Source organism: Ictidomys tridecemlineatus, chromosome 8 (genome assembly GCF_052094955.1).
Source record: "Ictidomys tridecemlineatus isolate mIctTri1 chromosome 8, mIctTri1.hap1, whole genome shotgun sequence".
NCBI classification, from domain to species: Eukaryota; Metazoa; Chordata; class Mammalia; order Rodentia; family Sciuridae; genus Ictidomys; species Ictidomys tridecemlineatus.
Genome location: NC_135484.1, coordinates 6312421 through 6330245, shown reverse-complemented (window position 1 = coordinate 6330245; position 17825 = coordinate 6312421). Strand labels below are relative to the sequence as shown.

At 42.1% G+C, this 17825-nt stretch overlaps 1 protein-coding gene across 11 annotated transcripts in view; it reads right to left on the bottom strand.

Annotated features, from left to right (window-relative positions):
* The window catches only part of Prkn (parkin RBR E3 ubiquitin protein ligase), a 1217693-nt gene that overhangs the window by 485959 nt on the left and 713909 nt on the right, over positions 1-17825 (bottom strand). The window contains exon 7 of one of the 11 annotated variants that reach the window (XM_078018783.1): positions 12083-12128. The exons of the other annotated variants lie outside the window; for them this stretch is intronic. Coding sequence (XP_077874909.1) covers positions 12098-12128 — 31 coding nt within the window. The 3' untranslated portion in view covers positions 12083-12097. Of the gene's footprint in view, positions 1-12082; positions 12129-17825 lie in introns of those variants that run through there. 11 annotated transcript variants of the gene reach the window in all.

Genomic DNA, 17825 nt, shown 5'->3' with positions numbered 1-17825 from the left:
CCACAAATATACGGAGCACTGGAGGAACCCAGCAACCCCAGCAACCCCATCAGGGTAGTGCCCAGCACATCAGATCCCTCATCAGACAAACCAGAGGGAGCGCAGGGTTGGACATCTGCGCCTCCACCAAATCAGTACTAACTCCAGAGATGGGAGTTCAAATCATTCCCACAGGGGTAAAAGGACCTCTTCCCAAAGGAACAGTAGGCTTATTATTGGGACGCAGCTCTTCTACTCTAAAAGGACTTTTGATAAGTCCTGGGGTAATTGATTCCAATTATGAAGGTGAAATAAAAATTATAGCCAGTTCTCCAAAGGGTATATCAGTAATTTCACCAGGAGATAGAATAGCACAGTTACTAATAATACCAAGCCTACATGATAAATTTTCCAGTCATGTTGTAGAAAGAGGTTCCAAGGGATTAGGCTCCACAGGTGTAGATTGGGCTATGCTTTCTTTAAATTTAGATTCTCACCCCATGCTAAAACTAAATATTCAAGGACATGAATTTAATGGGCTACTGGATACAGGTGCAGACCTTAGCATCATCTCTCGGCAAGAATGGCCAAAACATTGGCCATTACAACAAGCCACTCAATTGCTTCGAGGCCTAGGAGTGGCGACTAATCCCGATAGAAGTGCAATGCTATTAGACTGGAAGGATCCTGAAGGATGTGAAGGAACTATACAGCCATATGTATTGGATCATCTTCCCGTAAATTTATGGGGACGAGATGTCTTAGATCAATTAGGTTTGACATTAACAAATAATATCAATTAAAATGCACCCACTATTATGGCTAGACAAGGTTTTAGGAAAGGAAAAAGATTAGAAAGACAAGAACAATGTATAGCAGCACCAATACAAATAGATCAAGGAACAGACAGACATGGGTTGAATTTCAGAAAGGGCCACTGAGACAATAAAAATTACATGGAAATCAGAAAGACCAGTATGGGTTCCTCAGTGGCCCTTGACTAAAGAAAAGACACAAGTAGCCCATGATCTGGTCAAACAACAATTAGCGGAAGGACATATACAACCTTCTGTATCTCCCCATAATACTCCCATTTTTGTCATCAAAAAGAAATCTGGTAAATGGAGATTACTGCAAGATTTAAGAGCCATTAACAATGAAATGGTCATTATGGGACCTGCTCAATCGGGGATTCCTCAATTGTCTGCTTTGCCAAAAACTTGGTATGTTTTAGTTATAGATATTAAAGATTGTTTTTTTTCAATTCCAATTCATCCTGAGGATAGTCCACGTTTTGCATTTACTATCCCTGCACTAAATCATGAAGGTCCTGATCAGAGATATGAATGGAAAGTACTCCCTCAAGGGATGGCTAACAGCCCAACTATGTGTCAAATTTATGTTAACAAAGTAATCCAGCCACTTAGAAATCAAAATCCTGAACTACAAATATTTCATTATATGGATGATGTATTATTAGCACACAAAGCTAAAAACACATTGCTAGAATGTTATGCCACACTTACAAACTTATTAAAAAATTATAATCTAGAGATAGCAATAGATAAAGTACAATTAAATTTTCCAATTAATTATTTAGGAGTTCTATTATCCTCAACCATGGTCCGTCCACCAAAAATTCAAATACGAGTAGATCAACTCAAATCACTTAATGACTTTCAAAAGTTATTAGGAGACATAAATTGGATAAGGCCTTATCTAGGTATTCCAACAGGAGAATTGGGACCTTTATTTGATATCCTAAAAGGTCCATCAGATCCAAATTCACCCCGAATGTTAACGCCTGAAGCAAGAAAGGCATTAAAAATCATTGAAACATATATGGAAAATATGCATTTGGATAGAATTGATATAAGTTTGCCTTTATTATTTATTGTACTACCAACAAAAAATATTCCTACAGGAGTATTTTGGCAAGAAGGTCCATTATTATGGATACATTTATCTTATTCTCCTAACACTATTCTTACTAGATATCCTGAGGCTGTAGGACAATTAATACTCAAAGGAATAAAAACAGCAAAGGCAGTGTTTGGAATTTCTCCCCATAAAATTATTACTCCATATACTATGAATCAAATTGATGAATTAGCTAATGAGTTAAATACTTGGGCAATAATAATGTGCAAATCTAATGTTTCATTTGATAACCACTTACCATCTAATCCTTTATTGTCTTTTTGGTCATTGCATCCTGTAATTTTTCCAAAAATGACAAGAAAAACACCTATCATGAATGCTCCAAATATATTCACTGATGGGTCAAATAATGGTACAGCAGCAATAGTTACACCTGATCAAACTTTTACATTTTTAGTACCCAAACAATCAGCTCAAAAGGTAGAGCTTAATGCAGTATTACAAACTTTTGTGATGTTTAAAGATTCTGTATTTAATTTATTTTCTGATAGCCAGTATATAGTTAATGCTATAGTATCCCTTGAAGATGCTGGTAGAATTTCCCCTTCTTCTACTGTTTTCTCTTTGTTTTCCACTATACAAAGTTTAATCTGGGTCAGAAAAGATCCATTCTTTATAGGACATATCAGGGCACATACAGGATTGCCTGGAGCCCTTAGTTTAGGCAATGATTTAGCAGATAAAACTACACGTGACATACATATTTTCTCTGTACTAGAAGAAGCTATAAATTTTCATGAAAGATTCCATGTCAATGCTAATACTTTACAAAAGCGTTTTAAAATAACTAAGGAACAAGCTAGACAAATAATAAAACAATGTCAAAATTGTGTGACCTTTTTACCACAAGTTAATCTTGGAGTCAATCCTAGAGGATTGATGCCTAACCATATTTGGCAGATGGACGTCACACACTTGCCAGAATTTGGAAAATTAAAATATTTGCATGTTACAGTTGATACTTCTTCTGGATTTTTGATGGGCTCCCTTCATGCCGGCGAAAAAACTAAAGATGTTATAGCTCATTGCTTACAAAATTTTGCCACTGTGGGCATTCCAAAACAGTTAAAAACAGATAATGCCCCTGGTTATACGTCTACTTCTTTTAAACAATTTTGCTCATCATTTGGCATTACTCATATAACAGGAATCCCATACAATCCACAGGGACAAGGCATAGTTGAAAGAGCTCATCAAACTATTAAAATGTACTTATTAAAGCAAAAAGATGGAATTGGGAAGGGGTATATATTCCCCAAAGATAAACTTAAAATAACCCTTTTTACTCTAAACTTTTTAAATTTGGATTCATCAGGACTTAGTGCTGCAGAAAGGCATATGTGTCCAAAAAATGTACATAAGCCCAAGGTACTTTGGAAAGATATTCTAACAGGTCAATGGAAAGGTCCTGACCCAGTAATTGTCTGGAATCGGGGGTCTGTTTGTGTGTTTCCACAGGAAGAACAGCAGCCGATTTGGATTCCAGAGAGATTAACCAAGGTTCTGACCCAGAACAGCAGCCGATTTGGATTTCAGAGAGATTAACTAAAATCCTGACCCAGTGATTGTCTGGAGTCGGGGGTCTGTTTTTGTGTTTCCACAGGGAGAACAGCAGCCGATTTGGATTCCAGAGAGATTAACTAAAGCGATTTCTACAGACCAAAAAGAAGATGATTTAGCTCAAATCCATAATAGCTGATATCCAAAACTCCAATTTGGCTATCCTTACATCTGCGACAGAACCAGGATGCTTTTTTCAATATCTATTTTATTATTGCCCTTTCCCATATCATGAAGTTCTATTTTATTTTTTTGAGCTCATACAGACCTAGGTTAATGTTTTGCTGATCAGTTCTATTTTTTTTTGACTATAGAGTTTTTAAACATTGCAATAGAGATTTTACCTGTAAAAAGTTATAAGGCCTTTACTATTATGTTATGTGTTGTATGTATTATATTATGTGTGCACACTTGTGTTTTGTGTTATATGTTTGAATGTACGTATGTCCAATGTACGTATTTCCATATATCATATATGATGAGCGCTCATGAAAAGATGGATCCAAATATATTTTTTTTTATTCACGTGATTTAAATGGTTTAATTTAAACTGGGTAAATAACTGTTAAGAATTGTTTTAATATGTAAACAAAAAAGGAGGTTAACAGATCTGTTTGTTTACTCTCACCTTTCGTTTTCATTATATTTAATAATTCTCTTCACTATAATGTAAATTGTTAAGAAAATTGTTTTCTTTTAGTGCCTTCTGGAATGTTACCTAATTTTTTCTTTAGCCATTATTGCCAGAATTTCTATCTTCAGATGAAGATAATATAAATTGTTAAGAAAATTGTTTTCTTTTAGTGTCTTCTGGAATGTTACCTAATTTTTTCTTTAGTCATTATTGCCAGAATTCCTATCTTCATCCCTGTGCCGGTGAAGACAAAGATAAAACTAATCTACAGTTTCTGCAATAGCCATCACTGAACTGCTTACAGAACTTGCACTGAACTGCTTACAGAACTATGTGTCACTTGTATGCATTGTGAACTATCTGTTGGTGCAACGACTTGTGGTAGTGTTGGGGTATTTTTGCTGATGATATCATCGGTGGTACAATTTTCCCAAAAGGAGCCGTCAATTGACTTGGTATATCTTCCTCCCTTCTGCTTGTCATGATCATTCAGCTAAAATTTGGGGGTCAACAGAGGTGAGGCAAAGAACCTCACCCCCCCCCCCCACTGAGACCTCTCCACAGGTGTGGCTGTATACTGGACCGGTAGTCAGTGACGGGTAAGATCCAATTACAATGGTACCAACCTAAGACAGGAGGCTGACGCCCTGAGGTCAGCTCATCCGAAGACGGGTAAGGACCATATGTATTGGACAACCTAAGGCAGGCACGGTCCATAAGCCACATGCTTGTTGCTTAAACAGAGAGGGGGAGATGTTGAGAGCCACAGCCAAAGGGGCCCCAGCAAACTTCCAGCTGCCAGCAAGCTTCAGACTGCCCCAGCAACATCTAGCTGATTGGCTCCTCTGCGGTGATGTTCATTGGGCTGTTTCCCTGCCCTTCAGACTGCCAGCTGATGATTGGCTCACAGCGGCCCCAGCAACATCTAGCTGATTGGCTCCTCCACGGAGCTGCTCATTGGGGGACTTCTTTGGCTCTGCCCACGCAACCCAGCCAATCGGCCTCAGGAGCAGGAGGATTGTGGGAGGTTGAGAGGCTGGTGTGGGGGAGAGAGGCTTGTGGAAGCCGGTGGTGGCAGTTGGGCTCTGAGGGTTTTTCCCTGGAGCTGTTTTGTTTGGCGTTTGTAGTTCTAAAAATAAAGTTAGTTTCTTTTTGACAAGTGGCTCCTGATTTGTGCCAAGCCAGACTTCGGCAGGTGAGTGTAGGGCGGTAGGGTGTGGCTGGAGGAGGTGGGTCCCTGGGGTGTATATTTTGTTCTGTGAAGAGGAGCACTCTGTCTCTCTTCCTAGTTCCACATTCCCGCTGCTTTCCTCCACCACAATCTTCTCCATGACGTTCTGCCTCACCTCGAGCCCTGAGCACTGGAGCTAGCTCTCTATCGACTGAGACTTCTGAACCCTTCAGCCCCCAAATAAACTTTTCCTCCTCTAATTGTTCTTGTTAGGACTTTGGGCCCCAGCGGTGATAAAGCTGACTGAAACACCTTTCAAGTGGACAAAGCCTTGTGATCTCTCCTGAATGTGCTTATGAACGGTTGTTGTCAAGGGTTAGCTTCCTAGGTTGTTCTGCTCATTTTTAAATGATTAGAGGAGACATAAAATGACATAACTGTGTGAATTTCATCTGGAAAAATAAGAGATGCAGAATAGCCAAAGCAATCCTTAGCAAGAAGACTCAAGCAGGTGACATCCTTATACCAGAGCAATAGTGACAAAACAGCATGGTATTGGCACCAAAACTGGTGGACCAATAGTATAGGATAGAGGACACAGAGACTAACCCACGTAATTACAGTTATCTTGCATTAGACCCATGCACCAAAATCACACATTGGAGAAAAGATAGCCTCTTCAACAAATGGTGCTGGGAAAACTGGAAATCCATCTGCAACAAAATGAAATTAAACCCCTATCTCTCACCATGCAGAAGGTGAATCAAGGACCTAGGAATTAAACCAGAGACACTACACCTATTAGAAGAAAAAGTAGGCCCAAATCTCCATCATATGGGATTAGGCCCCAACTTCCTTAATAAGACTCCTGTAGCACAGAATTAAAACCAAGAATCAATAAATGGGATGGATTCAAAATAAAAAGCTTCTCAGCAAAAGAAACAATCAGGTGAATAGAGACCCTACATTTTGGGAGCAAATTTTTACCAATCCCACATTAGACCACTAATCTCTAGGGTATATAAAGAACTCAAAAAGATAAATACCAAAAAAAACAAGTTGTCCAAAAAATCAATATATGGGCCAAGGAACTGAACAGACACCTCTAAGAAGATGATATACAATCAATCAACAAATATATGAAAAAATGTTCAATATCTCTAGCAATTAGAAAAATGCAAATCAAAACTACTCTAAGATTTTATCTTACTCTAGTCAGAATGGCAGCTCTTAAGAACAAAAACAATAATTGTTGATGAGGATGTGGGGAAAAGGCACACTCATACACTGCCGGTGGGACTGTAAATTGGTGCAGCCAATATGGAAAGCAGTATGGAGATTCCTTGGAAAGCTGGGAATGGAACCACCATTTGACCCTCTCCTCAGTCTATACCGGAAGGACTTAAAAACAGCACACTACAGGGACACAGCCACACCAGTGTTTATAGCAGCACAACTCACATTAGAGAAATTGTGGAACCAACCTAGATGCACTTCAGTAGATGAATGGATAGAGAAAATGTGGCATATATACACAATAGAATATTACTCAGCAATAAGAGAGAATAAAATGGCATTTGCAGGTAAATGGATGGAGTTGGAGAAGATAATACTAAGTAAAGTTAGCAAATCCCCAAAAACCAAATATGGAATGTTTTTTCTGATATAAGAAGGCTGATTCATGGAGAGGTTGGGAGGAAGAACATGGGAGTATTAGATAAAATCTAGACAGGGCAAAGGAGTGGGAGGGGAAGAGAGGAGGCATGGGGGTAAAAGAGATGGTGGAATGAGAAAGATATCATTGCCCTAAGTACAGGTATGAAGACTTTATATACAACCAGAGATATGAAAAAATGTGCTCTATATGTGGCATATGAATTGTAATGCATTCTGATGTCATATATAACAAATTAGAATAAAAACTAAGCAAAATATAAAAATAAATAAATAAAATATCATGACTGTGGGATAAATGTGCCCCATTATTTACAACTGTATTCAATGCTGATGTTATTTTTTTCTGTCCAAAAGTCCAACTCAGTGCTCATTCCAGTAACATTGAAGATGGAGACTATGAAGCAACCCCAAAATTTGACAGGGCAATAAATATTTTCTCCAAAGGTAAGACCTCTCTTTATACTATTATAATGATGTTTAATAGACCACTTATTTGGTGCTATTAAAAAAACTGACTGTTTTTTCTTTGTTTCAGTGGCTTTCATAACCACTGGAAAAACTTTCCAGTAAAATATAGTTGAGAAAAATGAAAGAGAAATGGTAATATAAGGCCTTGCATTTAACTGTCACAGCAGGAAAATTCAAAATTGAATTCTGACCTCAGCTATTAAACACTCTGATGAAACCTCCCTCCAACTTCACTGAGCCAGGCAATTTTTCTCTTTTCCCTTCTGCACTGGAGTTTGCAGAGGAGAGCTGAAGGGTAGGCGTGAGAAAATGAATGCACTGTTAGCACAGGTCACTTGCTAGGGATCAGCCTGCTGTATGCTGAGGCTTCCTGTAGTGTGTGGAAGTAATGGAGAATCTAAAGCAGAACCAGGCGATGCCTACAGCAGCTTCTGAGATGAGCAAGGTGCCCAGTGACCTACCGGCTGGTGCTTCTTCCCCCATAGTTAGCTGGGTACCTCCCGGTGCCTCAATAAATATTTGTGGAATAAATACTAAGTGCTGGAGGGCACACTGGGGCAAAGGGCGGGGTTTGAAGCAAGGTTTCTTGGAGAAGTTGAACAATGAAGGAAAAGGGGAAAGGTCCAGATGAACCGGAGGATGGCCTACAAGCAGTCTGGATGATGGGAAGTGAGCATGTCCAGGGAATGGACATCACCATGTCACCAACAGGAAGTGAAAACTACTCAGGGTCCTGAGGGGAGAGTAAGGTGGAGATGCAGCGGGGCCAGTGTGATGGCACCAGATGTGGGGGTGGGGTGGGGAGAAAAGAATACTCACAACAGGACGGAAATAGAGCTGTATGATTTATTAGGAGACGATCGTCATGGAAGGATTAAAGTGATCATGAATCCTCTACACTCCTCACATCAAGAGGTGGCACCTCTGCCTATGACTGCTTTATCCTCAGGAAACCGTGAAGTAATGCTCTGTTCATTTCAGGCCCCAGCTTAAAACTGGCAGCTTCCACATCCTGTCTCATGGACCAGCCTCTCTGCATGTCCTCACCCACTACCCACCAGGAAAGGCCATGTGCTGGTCTCCCATCCATAACTAGAGTGAAATCCACCCTCCAGCTCCTCTTCCTCCAATGCCAGACATGTGGGGCTCTTTCCAGCAGAGCAGACAACCTCAGCCGGTGCTGGGTGGACAACCACCCAGCCGAGCTCTGCCCAAATCTATAACCTACACGCTGCAACATATTGACATCTTGCTGCCTAAACTAGCCAAGCTCTCAGATGGTTTGTCACCTAGCAATCGGTAAGGGAAACAGGGAAAGCTATTTGGGGGTGAGGAGGGGCATGGTAATGCAGCCAATTTTCCTAGAACCTAGGTTTTTTAAGTGTCTACAAGATGGTGTTTCCACTGTTTGGCATTGGGGAGGGGGTTTATTATCGCATTCTTGCCTGTGGTTTTGGATTCTCTTCCTTTCTCCATCTCTCAATTCCTGATGCTGAAATTTACTTTGGTACAGTTTAAAAAAAATCATTCCACTGCATCTATTTTCTGGTTATGTTCTACTTCTAGATAATATAGTGTTCATAGAATTGAGTAGAAATCCACCATTCTGGTACTCAGCAAGCACCACCACAGTGACTAGCTCATGGTGGGGGCAGTCTCAGGTGCAGGGCAGGATTGAAGGAGAAGAAAATGATCCCAGAACTTATCAATGATGATGATCATTTCTGAGTGTTCCTGACCTTTTCTACCTTTCTTCTCTGGATGATCTCGTCAGTATCTACCTCTACCTCTCAGCCTAAAAGCACCCAGACAGCTGTCTGTAGGGACAACAGAGGTCAATACTGCATCCCTGTCTTTGTTCAGGCTGCAGGTCACACTTGCTGCATTTATTCCCATCTGTAGCCCCATTTTTTTTTTTAAGAAGTGAAGAATGTTACCACAGGAGCAGGTGTTCCCTGGTTTTCTCGTCTGACCTGGTTCTTCAGGTCTGACCCTATCAAGGCATTATCTCCATCTCAGGCCCATTATAGGAAGAGAATTGTGTTTTATTGATATGAGAGAAAATAATTGTTTGGTTGATTAGATTACCAAATTGATACAATTTTAGGTGATAAATAACAGATGCAGATACTCTATGTGGCAGTTGTTAAAAATTAACTTTGCTTCCCTACCACATTTTGGTTTAGAAGTTCTCATATTTTGTTTCTCTGATAACTTTTGTTGTTCATAGCACATAAAATGTCTTTTAGTTTTATAAACAAAGCTTTTATCATCTGCTATATCTTCAAATAAATCAAGAACAAATCTCTGATTATTGATTTTTGAGAAGGATGAATATAACAAACCAACTTTAAAAAAGCAAATGTTCCGTGGTAGAGCAAAAGTCTTATAATTCATGCTTGTAATTGATACTTTAAGCTGTCTTATATTTGTCAATTCTCCAGTTAAATCTGTAAACCTAAAATATTACAAATGAATCTTAATGAGTAATCAGATTAGTTTGGCATAGTGAACTCTCTGAATTACAAAAGCATTGTACTTGAAAAAGTTTTATGCCCTTGAAATGAAAAGACTCTCAGTGCATATAAGGCAGAGTGGAAATGGATCATGGGTTCTGGGGAATCATGAAGGTACCACAACCAATAATATGTATGCATTCCACTTCCACTTGGATGTTGCTTTATGCTGCTCAGATTATCTTCAGCTGCATTATGTTATATATCCCTCACGGCAATTCTCCAAAATGGAGAGAATTGTACAATTATATTCATCTCGCAGGTGAGGAGATGGAGCTGCAAACAGCTTGTGCTCATCATAGTCGAAGTTTATCTAAGAACACTGTGACTAAGTTGGCTCACGCACCTGATTACTAAACGGGTGATTTTCAAGGCCAAAGTTGCTGAGAGAGGAATATCATTTTAGTACTGTGCAAATCTATCTGGATAGGTAAAACTTATAAAGTGACATGTTGGGTTTTGTCAGTTTTCCATGTTTCTGGAATAATAGTAAAAACACAGTTTTTAATTAATTCTCAATTAGTTGAGAATTCCCCCCCACCCCGCTCCCTGCAAGCAGCAATACCTTTAATTTTGAGAGAACTATAGAAGTGGCCCAATGGCCATTGCAGATGTATTCTTTGGGCTCTTTTGTAATTTGAATTGAAGGGGAGTCTAGCAAAATGGCTGGGGAAAATGTCTAAAAGACCCTAACTCATCCCTAATGCAAAGGGGACAGTAAACCACCATGTCTTTGAATGCCCCTTTCTGTTTCCCCAAAACCTATTCAAGGTTACACTGAGAGCAAGACTTGGCCCAAAAGTCCAGATACAATATTATCTGGAAGGACACTGACTTGCTCTTATGCACACTGGGAACAAGGAAAGTTGGTGATGTCTGTAAAAAAACTACTTTCTTGAGTGCATATCAGGCAGCTGCTCCTTAGGATGCTAGTCAAGATAAGCAAGCTAATGCTGGTGACGTCACTGCTTCTGCAGCCTTACGTGTCGGAGTGGAGATAAGTGCGGAACTAAGGGCACTGTGCAAAGCTTAAGTGTCACTCCCCAGCCAGCCACCACTGGACCAAACACCGTGAGGGAGAAGATGAGCTGCTTCACAAAGCACCACAGGGCTGGGGGGCACCGCATCACAACCAAACTCTTCTTGGAGCAGTCACTGATATCATATAAGCTCTCCCCATTAAATGATGTCTCTCATGCTGTCCCTGGGCTCTTTCTCTGCCTATCTGCAACCTATTCCTCTACCTTAGCACAACTGGGCAGGGTGAGACAGACCCCAAAAGATTACCAACCCAATGTGCACCAGTTGGACCTCAGATTGATGGCAAATCTCAAAATGATGTCAAAGGCAAGGACGTAGGAAAGTGGAGCCTCCTTGCCACAGTCTCTGGAGAGGGACAGCTGGCCTCACAGTGGTCCTTGTGCCTGCAAGGCCAGGTCAGCGCGGATGTCCTCTACCTGCATGTGGGTCAGTGGCCATGAGGATAATGTGAAGTGGAGAAGCCCAGTGAAAGCCACACATCATACAGATCAGGCTGAAAATGGGAAACTTCCAAAAAAGAAGCCAGAGAGAAACACCTTCCAGTGCATCGTGATGAGAATTACAGAACATTACACAAATCTGGGTTGACAAAGGTGATGACAAGATCACTTCCTAAAACTGTTGTTAATATCACTCTGAGGGAAGTCTTGGGAACAAAACAGAAACAACATGCAGCTTTGTGCTTTTAAAAAATCCTTACAGAACTCTTAGACCTTCAGTTGAAGGAAATCCAATCACAGTGAGGAATGTCCATCTCCAGGGAGCGGCACCCAGCAGGCCATCTGCTCTGCCGCAGAGCCACATCCCGGCATCAAATGCTCACACCACAAAGCTTCTCAGACAACACACCTGAGATGGTCCAGTCCTCAGGTACTGCGTTCCATTCTTCCCATCAGTAATTTTTTGTCTGATTTTTTATACAGAAACAATGGCACTCAGCGGATTGCTCACCACACAGAGGGCCTGACTTAACAGAGAGGGGGACAGGAAGAAGAAGTTTTCTTTTTTCTTTATATAAATACTGCCGAGGTTGGTAGTACACACCTGTGATCCCAGCAGCTCTGGAGGCAGAGGCAGGAGGATTACGAGTTCAAAGCCAGCGTCACCAACTTAGCAAGGCTCTAAGCAACTTCCTGAGATCCTGTCTCAAAATAAAAAACAAAAAGGGCTGGGGATTTGGCGCAGTGGTAAGTTCTCTGGGTGAAATCGCCAGACCTGTCCCCCACCTTCCCCCAAAAGATAAACAAACAGCCACGTGAACAACTCTAATCACACATTTTGCAAATTCTTCTTGGCCAGGAAATACTTAACACTTTCATGCTAGTTATTATTTCTGAGGTGCTGGGATGGAACCCAGGCAGGCCAACCACCACTGGGCCACAGCTGAGCACTTATGCTTCTTACCATAGAGAGGCACGACTGAAAAGAGGGGGGCCTCCTTCCAGGAAGTAGTTAAGGTGCTGCTCAGGGAGGGCCTCAGCGGCAGGGGGAGCAGTTTTCCTGGAGGAAGCTGGCCTGGCCGAGGGATGGACTGCAGCTGACCCCGGCCAGCGCACTGAGGGAGGGATTAGAGCATGCAACGCAACCCAGAGGCTTCTCTCCCGAACACTGCTTTTTCCTCAACCACAGAGGCAGATTTCTCTACTTCCGCTTCCCCACAGAATATCCACAGCAGATCTTTGCTTTGACTTCAGAAGCAAGAGGCGTTTATGAGTGTTTCCCCAAACCCCGGTGGCCTAGAGGTAAGTCACCTCTCTCCAGTGATGTTCTAAGGTGCTTTCCTTGCCATGTACCCAGCTCACAGTCCAGTGTGACCACTCTGACCATGTCAAAATATCACCAAGCTACAGAATGAGAAGACATTGACCTTCAAATGTGACCTCTGATTAAAACTCAAAAGAGGGCTGGTGTGTAATCTCGTTAAATTGTTTCATGATTAAGCAGCAATTCTAACCCAAATACATTAAAATGCCCTAAATATCTCATACCATTCTCTTATTCATCTGAAATTATTAGATTTATTTAGGTCATGAGTAGCTTAGAGTCACTGGTATATATTCAGATTTCTGATGTAGGAAAAAATGACACTGAGACACAATGCTAAGAAAAACACTAATGCTGTCAGAATAAACACCTATCTCTATATGAAAAAAAATGTTCAACATCATTAGCAATTAGGGAAATGCAAATCAAAATTACACTGAGATTTCATCTCACAACAGTCAGAATGGCAGCCATCAAGAATATAAACAATGATAGATTCTGGAGAGGATGTGGAGAAAAAGGAACACTCATACACTGTTAGTGGGATTGTAAATTAGTACAACCCCTATGGAAATCAGTATGGGGGGCCCTCAAAAGACTAGGCATGGGGCCTCCATATGACCCAGCTATAGCACTCCTCAGTGTTTATTCTGAAGAATCCAAGTCAACATACTATAGCAATACCTGTATTCCCATGTTTACATCAGCACAATTCACAATAGCCAAACTGCGGAATCAGGGTGGAAGTGAGGGGGAGGGATACTGGCCAAATTTTGTGGATACACTGTGTGTATGTATGAATACGTAGCAATGGATCCCACCATTATGCACCACTGGACTGCATCAATAAAAATGGGGAATAAAAATACCCCGTCTCTGAGACCTGTGTGCACCAGGATGGGATACTGAAATTCTGGGTTCAGGCTCATTCTCATGTTTAACAGGGAGGATGTGAATCTTTTGTACCCCGCTTCTGGCTTCCCGCCCTCAGGGAACTGTTAATAGGTAAATAAGAAGACAAACATAAAGGCAGATGTCAGGAATTGCCCAGCGCCCGGTACCTGGCTCTGGGAAGTTGGAGACAGGAGCCTGCTCACGGCCACACTGTGCTCCCCGTCCCAGTGGGCACTCGGTGGGACACACTGGGGTTTCAGTCATTTCTTTCTCTAACCTGGCCCTGCTCCCCTGCCCTTCCCCTCCTGATTTTCCGTTGACAGTTGAACTTTTAGTTCTTACATTGACCTATGTTTTATCTTAAATTGACCCTTATTTTTAAGACTTATCTACATCTCGGTCCATGGAATTTGGTTCTATCCTGAGTCGACATTGTGTAAGGTGAAGAGCAGAGGGCCTGCAGGGCTTCTTCGCCTCTCCTCCCTCCACTTCCCCCCCTTCTTCAGCCTTTCCTTGATTTTTACTCCTTCTTATCTGCAATGTCCACGTTTTGTGCTGTACCATGCAAGAATGCACGCTTGGCCTTCTGGGGGACTCTGGATGTTGTCACAAACATTCACAAAGCAAAGGCATTCCTGGTCCCAGTGAGGTGTACCCACTGGCTGAACCTTGAGCTAGGGTCCCGCCCTGTGTCACTAAAACTCGGTCACTCAAAGGGGAGTTTCCCAAAGCTTGCACCAAGTGATTCTCATTCCCAATTCTCAGTGTCTTGGTCTTTTTGATGCGTAGATGGACAGATGTCTAGCACCCATTTAGTTTCTCTGGAGTCAGACTGAGTTCCTTTCCAATGACAGGAGAAGCATAGCCTCCTCCCCATCACTGGGCTCCTCCTGCTCCCCCACGTGTCTCACCAATCGATTGCTCTGGTGTGTCTCCTTGGTTCTCAGGTCTGCCACCAGGCTGTCTTTCTGGAATTCTCTGAAGTCTCTGGTTCCCTTCATGGTGGGCTTCATGTTACTCGTTATGGAGCACGTTTTCAGCCCTTCTCCCTCTGGGAATTTGTTTCTGATCTCTGTGGATTGCTCTTCTCTTCTACTTCACTGTCCTCCCTGTTCTTTTGCTGCAGTCCAGATCACAGAAAGAGTATTTTCAGGAAAGGTGCATGGGAGGTAAGGTTTCTGGATCCCACGGGGCTGGATGTTTCCTTACTTGTTTATGAGCTTGCTAAAAACTTGGATAGGCATAGAATTCCATGTTGAAAGCAATGTCTCAGGACTTCCCTCTCCTTTGCTGGCTTTGAGCTTCAGCATCAACACCAACAGCAAGTTCTGCACTTGGGGTGGGTTGGGGTAGGGCACAACCTTGCCTTGGTCCAGGCTAAGAGACCTCTCCAGGAGACAGAGTCGGGTCAGGAAATAAGAGGGCAGGCCACAGGGCCAGGTGTGGGCCTCCTCTCACTTCTCTGACCTACCGAGGGGTGAGCAGGCTCCGGCTTTGGGGCCTCTTGCTCTCTGTGGGTGCACGGAGAACCACCTCAGTGGGAGACCAGGCAACTCGTGTGAGCCCACCACATAGAACTCAGATCTTATTTCACTATTGCCAATGGGCTTAGTCCTCTTCCCACCTCCTGTGGAGAAGGACGCATGACCCCTGCAGTTATACTGCTTTGGCCATTTTTCTTCTTGAAATTCTGGGCCCACCTAGACATCCCACCTCTTTCTAGAGCCACCTTTTGCCATCTGAAGCCGCACAATATTGCATAATGTCCCTCAGTTTTCTATGGACGATGGATAACACACACACACACACACACACACGTGCTATTTGTAAGAGCTAGATGTATAGACTAGATGTTATTGTTGCTGCAAGGAAATTGGAGGAGAATAGCAAATAGAGACTATGGAAATAAATACATGGCAATTTGAACTTCAGTGCATAATAATGATAGTACTTTAGGTAAGTGGGGAGTGAGTGTTGGAACAGACTTTAAAAAAGCAAAATTTAACTTAGATTCCTATTGTATTCCTTTAAAAAGAAAGCGAGTTCAAATAAAATAAACTCAAGTGTGAAAAATCAAAACATCAAAAATGTATTGTAAGAAACAATGGATACAAAATTTCATGATTTCATAGTGGTGAAGTCCTTTCTTTGCTGACATTAAAAGAAGAAGCTGTGAAGGAGGCGAAGATACCTGACTACCCAGAAAAACCGTAAAATCTTCCTGAGGCAACAAAACCAAAACGGAAGTAGATCCTGGTGGTCTGTTTCACTGGTCGACAATGAACCACACCTGGAAGAATGTGGGGCTTGCCCTCTCCTCTTAGGTTTGAGCTGGCCTGGGCCTTGTCTGAACCCAGAGCGTTTGGCATATACTTCGCCAGGAGCCTCAATAGTCCGGGTAGGGCTTGCTCTGGCACTAGTGGGACCTTGTGATGTTCTGTGGCCCTGCTGGGGACAGCATGGTGAAAGCACATGTGGGCAGAGGGTCCTGGAGTCCACACAGAGGAAACAAGGAACCCAGAGGGTTCTAGCACCCCGCCCCAGGGTGTGTCCCGTCCCGCCACCCAGCTTCCTAGCTGAACTCGGCACATCTGGAGCAACACTCCACTGGAGAGGCCTCAGTCCCAGTGGTATCTCCAGTAGGGTCTCATGGTCCCCACTGTGCCCTGTCCAAATTCACAGCACTCAGAATTTTGATGAGTAACAAAAGAGATTCTTTTTAAGACAGGGACTAATTTGTTACATCACAACTGATAACCAGAATGCCCCAAGAGTCAAACTCAAAAGAAAAACTGGTAAAAATGCAAACAATACATATGCTAAGAGACTAATTATTTAAATATGTAAAAGATCTCATAAGCCAATAAGGAAAAGACAACTTCATACAAAAATAACAGGATTTCACAAGGTAATTCAAAGACAAAGTCACAAGTGGTCAATAATCATTTGTTATATGAGATCCCATTACTTGCCTATTGGATCAGAAAGTATAAAAGCTTAGCAATAAGCAGTGTGTAGATGATGTGAAGCTACAACTGAACTCTTGCCAACTACTTGTTGAAAGCATTTTATCAGTGTTTATTAAGAGTGGATGTAGTTATTATTTGACTCAACAATCTAACTTTGAATAATGTCTAATAGGATTTACTGGAGAAGGCAAAATGTCTGAGCTACTGTGGACGGAATGCTTGTATTCACCTAAAATTCACATGCTGTGACTGTAACCTCAATGTGGTGGTGGCTGGAGGAGGGTCTTTGGGAGATGGTAGGTTTATAAGAGGTCATGGGGGTGGGGATTCCTTGATGGGATTAGTGTCCTTGGTCCCTACTGTCACTGACGACAGAGCAGGGAGGCAGCTGTCTAGGAAAAGAGCCCTCTCCAGTCCTCAAACCTGCTGCACCTTGATCTGGACTTTCAAGATCCCCAAACTGTGAAAAAATAAAGTTCTGTTGTTCTAATCACTCAGTCTATAGTATTTTGTTATGGCAGCAAAGCCCACTAAGACACAAACAATGATGGTCATCAAGCATCATTTGTGGATTTCTTAAATACTGGAAATACTATGTATCCACCCAGGAGAATCTTAATACAAAGTAATGCTGTGCAGCCCGTTTAAGAATAAAATAGAACTATATACACCAGGCTAAGAGGATGAGCAGATGTTGGCAAAGTGTGAAAACAGACCAACCAACCAAGTTGCAGAAGGTATTCTAGGAATCCGTTAGTGACCTTTTATGAAAAAAATAAATATAAGCACAATACGTTACAGTTTTGCTGGTCCGCATACTTCTAGGATGAATTTCCAAGTCCACAGAGAAGCCATTAGTGGTGATTGCCTCTGAGGGTTGGGAGTTCTGACGCTGGGCCGTGTGTGTGCAGAGGGAATGAGGGAGATGGAGTTCTCCCTCGGCACCATCTGTACTCCTGGAGGTTTTGGGGATGTAAAATGTATAACTTTTATTAAGAAAAGAAAAATACTGAAGTGCTTCAAAGTCATTTGTGTCAAGAGCTTTGCTGCTCCCTGGGCACAGAACACAGGGCCACCACCGTCCATCTTGGCCTATACTTCGGCCTCATGTATGCACATGGCCTTATGTCAGGGAGGCTGGGCAAACACACACCTGAGCTCCCGGGTTGGACAGGATCCCCGGTTGGAGGACTTGGAAGGAGCCTAGTTTT